The following is a 7,320-nucleotide window of genomic DNA, read 5'->3' on the forward strand; positions in this document are numbered from 1 at the left end:
CCAGCTGCAGGGGCAGTCCCCGGGGCCCACTGTGGGTCATCCAGGCCACGTGCACAGCCTGGTGCCCACCCCAGCTGGAAACCTGGACACAGAGGGGAACCACGTGCACGCCTGCTTTTCAGGGACCCTCAGATCCCCCCACTCCCTCCGGGGAGACCCGCGCCCAGCGCGGGCCTGGGCGGAACGGGCCCTCTGCTCGGTGGATACATCACACACGCGTGTGATGCGTGTGTGGACGGATGTGTGCGCAGTCCCCGGCGTGGGCACTGTCCCGGAGCGTTCCCACTCAAAGCTGGCACTCTCCCACTCAAGTCACACCGCCACTTCCAGCTTTTTGCTGGTTCACGGGGGAATAAGAATCTCACGGACTTTCCTGCTCGGCCGGCTTCAAACCACGATCCTCTGATCTTTGCTTTCGAGGATGCCAGGCGTGAGCCCTGGGCACGGGGCGGGTCCGGAGTGTGAGGAGAGACCCGGCCAGCAGGTGAGAGGACAGGAGTTGGGCCCCAGCAAACGCTGGGCGTGAGTACTCACGCCCGTCACCCTAGCTGTTCAGGAGGCTGAGATCGGAAGATCGCGGTTCAAAGCCAGCCCGGGCAGGAAAAGTCCAACTAACCAGCAAAACTTCGCGGACCACCTTGCCCTTTGTGGCAGGAGATCGGCCCCCACGGGCCCGGCTTGCTGGGCAGGACCACTCACCAGGCCCTACAGAAACCGCGAGTGCAGACGCAGCTCACGCATCGCCCGGTGAGGGCCGATGACGGAGAGCCTTCCGCCCCTGACCTTCCCGGCCCCTTCTCACGGAACGCCCCCGCCAGGCTGCAGTGCGGTCCTCCAGCCGCGATCGGCGCTGTGGAGCCGCGCACGCGCGGACGCCGGCGGTCCTCGCGCTCGGCACCCGACCCGCGGGTGAACCGGAAGCGGCGGCGGGGGCGGGGCCCTCCGCGGGGGCGGGGCCTGGCGGGGCGGGGCCGGCGCAGGCGCGGGGCGGGCCCCGGTCCGGAGCGATGCTGGGCCGGGCCGGGTACCGGGCGCTGCCCCTCGGGGACTTTGACCGCTTCCCGCAATCCAGCTTCGGCTTTCTGGGCTCGCAGAAGGGCTGCCTGGACCCCGAGCGGGGCGGCGCGGGCCCGGGGGCCGGTGAGTGGCCGCCCGAAGGGGCGGACCCCGGGGGGGCGGGTCGGAGCCCCGGGCGGAGCCGCGGCCCCGGGGACCGGGGTGCGGGGAGGGGCGGGGCGCCCCAGGTCCGCCCTCCCGGGCCCGGCGGCGGCTCTCCCGGGTTCCCGTTCCCCGGTGCACGTGCCGAGCCGAGGCCCCGGCCCCTCCCCGGGGTGGACGCCGGGCCACGCGGCTCCGTCCGCGGGGAGACCCGCTACTCCCGGGCTGAGGTCCGAGTCCGAGGATCGCGGTTCCAAGCCAGCCAGGGCGAGACAGTCTGTGAGACTCTCATCTCCAGTGAACCAGCTCAAAGCCGGACGTGGGGCTGTGGTTCAAGTGGTGAAGCGCCAGCACTGAGGGGGAAAAGCTCAGGCGGGGACAGCGCCCAGGCCCTGCGTTCAAGCCCCAGGACACACACACACACACGCCTTCTCTACCATCACCACCACGCCCCAACAACAGAAGACATTGCTTTGAGCTGCTCCGGGAGTCTGCCCTGCAAGTTCAAGGCTCTGCATTCACCCCGGCCCCCAGGCCCCCAGGCCCCCAGCTAGTGACGGCCATCCCTGTCCGGCCATCTGAGGCCGCGCCCTCAGGGGGTTCAGACCAGGCTGGGAGTGGAGGCTAGGGGCCCCAGGGTATAGAAAGCCAAAGCAGCCTGGGCCTCAGGGAGGACAGGACGGAGGGTGTTTTGGCTGCTTTCTGGCCAGGGTTAAGATGAGAGCAGGGAAATTCAGCCCAGATTCTAGGCTGCTTCTGCCCTCCCTGCACCTCCCCCCCTCCCCCCAATCTTGGCCTCTTCCAGGCATCTGGATCTTCCACTGGGATGAGTTTAATCTTCCCAGCCCAATGTCGCCCCAGCTTGTAAAAATGAAATACAGATGTGGTTCTGATTTTTTTCCTCTGGGTTTTGAACTCACAGCCTGGGTGCTGTCCCTGAGCTTTTTTGCTCAAGGCTAGTGCTCTACCACTTGAGTCATAGCTCCACTTCTGGCTTTTTGGTAATTAACTGAAGAGTTTCACAGACTTTCCTGTCTTGGCTGGCTTTGAACTTCAGTCCTCAGATCTCAGCCTCCTAAGTAACTAAGTTGCTAGGATTACAGGTGTCAGCCACCAGCAACCAGTACTCTATGTTTCTGAAGCTGAGTCTTGCTATGTAGTCCAGATTGGTCTTGAACTCAAGCTTCTTCCTGCCCCAGCCTTCTAAGCGCTGGGATTAGTCATATGCCACTATACCAGGCTTGAAAGTTTATATTTTTGATAGTTCTTTCGGTGGGGAATATATTTCGGTGGGGAATATATTAAAGCTCCTCTGTGGCTCCCATTAGTGAGCAATTAACGCTCTTTCACAGGCTGGGACATAAGGACTGCTGGGATGCACACTTCTGGGGGGCTTGGGAGATAAGGAATGGGTTGTGCAGGCAGCATTCAGTTCAGGGCAGCATGCATGCTCTGTGCCAGGCAGGAGCTGACCCCCACTGAGTTCAAGGAGCGCTTGGCTTTTCAGGTGCAATGGCCGTGCCCTGTGATTCTCTCCGTTCTCTTGACTCCCCCAGACTCCCCCCAAAGCTGGTCTTCCTGCCTCTGCCATGGCATCATCAGTTTCCTGGGCTTTCTGCTTCTTTTGATCACCTTCCCTATTTCCGGCTGGTTTGCCCTGAAGGTAAGGCTGGCACTACTCACCCTGGAGAAATAGGACCACAGTGAGGACTTTGAGGAATGAATTGCCTCAGGCTCTACCTCCTCCTGCCCTTGAATATTCTCACACCCCTTAAACATGGACAAGGGAAGGGTTGCTCATACCCATTTTTCAGATGAGCAAACTGAGGCCCTGACTTGTCCCATGTTGTCCTGGGGAGCTAGTAAGGAGAAATGAGTCTTTCAAACACCTGGGATCTGGACTCTGATTTCACTGCCATTTCATTCTCCCTTTGGGTTAGACCAAATTAGAAATTAAAAACAAAGTAACACCCAGCTTGCTTAGAATTCCGGCCTTGTTTTCAGCAGGAGGCGGTGCAGAGGAGCTGCTGGGGGCCAAGGCCCAAGGCCTCCCTCAGCTTCTGTAGGAAACCTCTGGGTGCCTGTGTCTGGAGGGGGAGTCCTTAAGTGCCCCCGAGAGTTTAGTTCTCAAATGCCACCGAAACCAATGCTGTGTGACCCAGGCCCAGTCACGATGCCTCTCTGCGCCTTCATCACTCAATTTGGACAAAATGGCTTCATAAAGGGCTCCGGGGAGTAGAAATTGGCAGGGCCCTTTGCTCAGGTGCAGTCAGAGCAGCCCAGCCTCTCCTCTGACAATGCAGGAGCAGACGGCGGCATCCTGGCACGCGTCCTGCCCTAGCTTCAGGCCACAGAGATGAAGCGATGGAGACACAGGCTCTTGGGAGGTGTCCAGAACCACAGTCAAATCCTGATTTGCATAGATGCAGTGTGACTTGAGTCCCTCTCTGAGCCTTTCTCATCTAAAAACAGGCTAGGGTTCCTGACTGTGTCCCAGGGGACTAGGCCAGGGGGTGAAAGGGCGGGACTTGGCAGAGGGCATTGGCCAGCCTGAGCCACACAACCTGCAGCTTGGTCTCTTTTGCTGCCGCGGGGCAGGTTGTACCCACCTACGAGCGCATGGTGGTGTTCCGTCTGGGCCGGATCCGCCCCCCACAGGGGCCTGGCATGGTTTTACTGCTGCCCTTCATCGACTGCTCTCAGAGGGTGGATCTGAGGACCCGAGCCTTCAACGTCCCTCCTTGCAAGGTGAGGGGTACCTGGTGCTGTGGGGGGGGGGAGGGTAGAGCTTATGTCCAGTGAGCACAGGTGCCAGCACCTTGGCCTGCCAGCAGCCATCTTGGCAGGGTGGGCGGGGAGAAGAGAAAGCAGTTGCGGATGAAGGCTCCACACACCAGACCCCAGCTAATACTTAGACACTAGTTTTGTTGTCGTTTAGCCAGTCCTGAGGGTTTTGGGGGTTTTTGCCCAAGGCTGGTGCTCTACCACCTGAGCCACACAGTCCACTTGTAGCTTTTTTTTTCGGTGGTTCATTGGAGACTGGAGTCTCACAGACTTACCTGCCCCTGTCTCACGGAGATGCTCAGCGCTCAGCCTCCCGCGGGGCTGGGATGACAGGCCTGAGTCCCCACGCCCGGCTCCTCCTTTGCGTTGGGGGAGGCGGGCGGGCAGTGGGGGGCCCGGGCCCGTCCTCCCGGCCTCCTGCCCCCCAACAGCTGACCTCCAAGGACGGGGCCGTGCTGTCCGTGGGGGCCGACGTCCAGTTCCGCATCTGGGACCCGGTGCTGTCGGTGCTGGCCGTGAAGGACCTGAACGCGGCCACCCGCATGACGGCCCAGAACGCCATGACCAAGGCTCTTCTCCGGCGGCCTCTGCCCGAGATCCAGATGGAGAGACTCAAGATCAGCGACCAGCTCCTGGTAGGCGGGCAGCCCCGCTCCGGGCTTTCCAGGCTCTCGACTCTGGGTCTCGGCACGTGCGGGCGCCATGCCTGGTACCCCGACGACCACTTCCCGCGTCTCGGGTCTGCGCATGCTCCCAGGGGCCTCGCCTACGCCGGATCTCCATCCGCGCATGCTCCCAGGGGCCTCTCCTACGCCGGATCTCCATCTGCGCATGCTCCCGGGGGGGGGGCCCCCTCGCCTACGCCGGATCTCCATCTGCGCATGCTCCGAGTCCCTAGCACGCCTGTCTCCGGTCTGCGCATGCTCCCAGGGGCCTTGCCTACGCTCCTGTCTCTAGTCCGCGCATGCTCCCGGCTTCGGCTCTCCATCTCGGGCTGTACTGACCTAATCCATGCCCCCCCCTCCCATCCCGCTGTCCCCTCCCCCGTGTCTTCTCCAGCTGGAGATCAACGACGTGACCCGGGCCTGGGGACTGGAGGTGGACCGGGTGGAGCTGGTGGTGGAGGCCGTGCTGCAGCCGCCCCAGGACGGCCCGGCCGGGCCCGGCCTTGACAGCACCCTCCAGCAGCTGGCTCTCCACTTGCTGGGCGGAGCCTTGAGCCCGGGGGCGGCAGGTGCCCCGCAGCCCCGGCCAGGTGAGCAGCCCGGAGGAGGAGGCAGTGGACCTCGATCCCACGATCATCCAGCCACATCCCGGCCTGGTCAGGCAGCCTTGTGCAGTCCGCATGGCTGTGCAGTGTCCAGACCCTTGGCGGCCTCGGGGTGGGCAGCCGTCCCAGGCTGGAGCTGCAGGGACACACGGCTGGAAACTTGGAGGGGAGGGTCCCTGTCCTAGCATAGGAAGAAGCTTGAGTATGAGGCCTGAAAGGAAAACCTGAGGAAACGGCCACCAGAGGCCTAGAGGCCTCTGCCATCAGGACCTCAGCCCTGAGCTCTGGCCTCCCTGCCTCCCTGCAGCCACCCCCGACACCTTGGAGATGCTGAGCGAAGTGGAAGCACCGGCCCCTTGCAGTGGTGCCGGGCCCGGCCCTGAGCAGCCCGTGGCGGAGGGGCTGCTGACCGCCCTGCAGCCCCTCCTGTCCGAGGCCCTGGTCAGCCAGGTTGGGGCCTGCTACCAATTCAACGTCATCCTGCCAGGCGGTAACCAGAGCGCCTACTTCCTGGACCTCACCACAGGTGCGCCTCCCCTCCCCCCCCCCCAGGTTTATTAGAGATAAAGAGGCTCACGGACTTTCCTGCCCCGGCTGGCTTCGAACTGCGATCCTCAGATCTCAAGTCTCCTGAGTAGCTGGGACGGCAGGCGTGAGCCACCGGAGCCCAGATTTTATCGTTGTTTTCTTTCCCCTCACAGGGCGAGGCAGGGTGGGACGTGGGGCGCCCGATGGTGTCCCTGACGTGGTGGTGGAGATGGCGGAGGCGGACCTGTGGGCGCTGTTGAGCAGGGAGCTGCGGCCCCTGGGGGCCTACATGAATGGGCGGCTGAAGGTGAAGGGCGACCTGGCTGTGGTCATGAAGCTGGAGGCTGTCCTCAGGGCGCTCAAGTAGCTGCCTTTGCTGTCACCAGGACGATCCAGCCAGATACCTTGTGTCAAGCCAGTGGGGCTTCTTGGAGGAGGTGTTGGTTTGCACTGGGGCGGGCTGAGGCTCGATGAAGTTTGGAGGCCCAGCCAGGAGGCCATGGATGGAGGCCGGGAGACGCTGGAGGCTGTTCTGTACTTGGTATTGCGCCCAGTGGGTCTCTGGGTAGGCCTTTGCCTGTGTCCAGCTCACAGTCCCTGAGCTGGCCACCCAGCGTGGAGACGTTGACGAGAACCAGGTCACAGAAACCGCGCTGGCCAAGCCTGTGTGATTGTACAAAGCCGAGGCCTGGGCTCTAAGCCCCAGGGTGGATGGAGTGCGCATGTGTCAGGCTGGCCTGGCGGGGCAGGGCGGGGCACAGCCGGCCTGCCGGGCCCCACAGCCAGGCCCCAGCTCGTCCCGCATGCCTGACGAGCTGGGTCTCGAGTCTCGCTGTCCACGCTTCTCTCCGGAGGGGCAAATAAATGTGAAGTTGGTTTACACTGGAACTGAGCGCAGAGACCTGGGTTGGGGGCACTGGGTAGACCGGACGGGGTTGGGGGGTAGGAGGTGACAACCCCCCCTTTCCCTGCCAAGGCCTACCCTGGGCTGGTGCAGAGCTCCCAAGATACGTGAAGTGAGCAGTGAGGGTGGAGTTGGGGTACAGTTTACCAGCCAGAGCGGGGCCGACCACCATCAGCTAAGTGACAGGCAGGGGTGTCCACTGTGGTGACGGCAAACCAGCCAGTCCCGGCTGGTCCCTCCTATAGGCCTCCCCCTGGGTTGGAGCCCCTTCTTCAGGTCTGTGGGGTCACTCTGGAGGGTGTGACCACCTACTGGGCCCTGCCCTGTTCCAAGACTTCCTTTCCTGTCCCCACACACCCCCAGCCTGGGTCTTACACACGGTATTCACTCACTCAGGCCGTCAACAAGGCTGCCACTGCGCCTGGGTGGGGAGATTGCATCACAACTCGGGGGATTCTGAACCTGCTCATTTTGTCTGAGGTTTTGTGGGGCCTTTGGGGAACAGGGTTGGGAATCAACCTCATTTCCTGGTAAACAGACATATCTGGGTGTTGGTGTGGCTGGAGGCTAGGCTTGTGGCCAGCCTGGCCAGTACTTTAGCCTCTGCCCTGCAGGGAGGGCCATCCTCAGGTGAGGTGGCCCAGATCTCAGAGGTGGAGCCCTCTCCTCTGCTCAA

The 7,320-nt window shown here is 62.5% G+C and overlaps 1 protein-coding gene across 2 annotated transcripts; it reads left to right on the forward strand.

Moving 5' to 3' along the window:
• Window positions 1-998: 998 nt before the first annotated feature.
• Window positions 999-6,620, forward strand: Stoml1 (stomatin like 1). Of its 2 annotated transcripts, XM_070042915.1 has the most exons (7): window positions 999-1,140; window positions 2,715-2,821; window positions 3,757-3,906; window positions 4,374-4,577; window positions 5,002-5,197; window positions 5,520-5,738; window positions 5,914-6,620. In XM_070042915.1, the coding sequence occupies exons 1-7, from the start codon at window positions 1,008-1,010 to the stop codon at window positions 6,105-6,107; spliced, it is 1,203 nt and encodes a 400-aa protein (XP_069899016.1). In that variant the 5' UTR covers window positions 999-1,007; the 3' UTR covers window positions 6,108-6,620. The 2 variants fall into 2 exon arrangements, with proteins under 2 accessions (XP_069899016.1, XP_069899017.1); XM_070042916.1 differs by lacking the exon at window positions 999-1,140 and having other exon boundaries at window positions 2,759-2,821; window positions 3,729-3,906.
• The last annotated feature ends 700 nt before the right edge of the window (window positions 6,621-7,320 follow it).

This window comes from Dipodomys merriami, unplaced genomic scaffold (genome assembly GCF_024711535.1).
Source record: "Dipodomys merriami isolate MVZ:Mamm:240054 unplaced genomic scaffold, mDipMer1.0.p SCAF_33, whole genome shotgun sequence".
Classification (NCBI taxonomy): Eukaryota; Metazoa; Chordata; class Mammalia; order Rodentia; family Heteromyidae; genus Dipodomys; species Dipodomys merriami.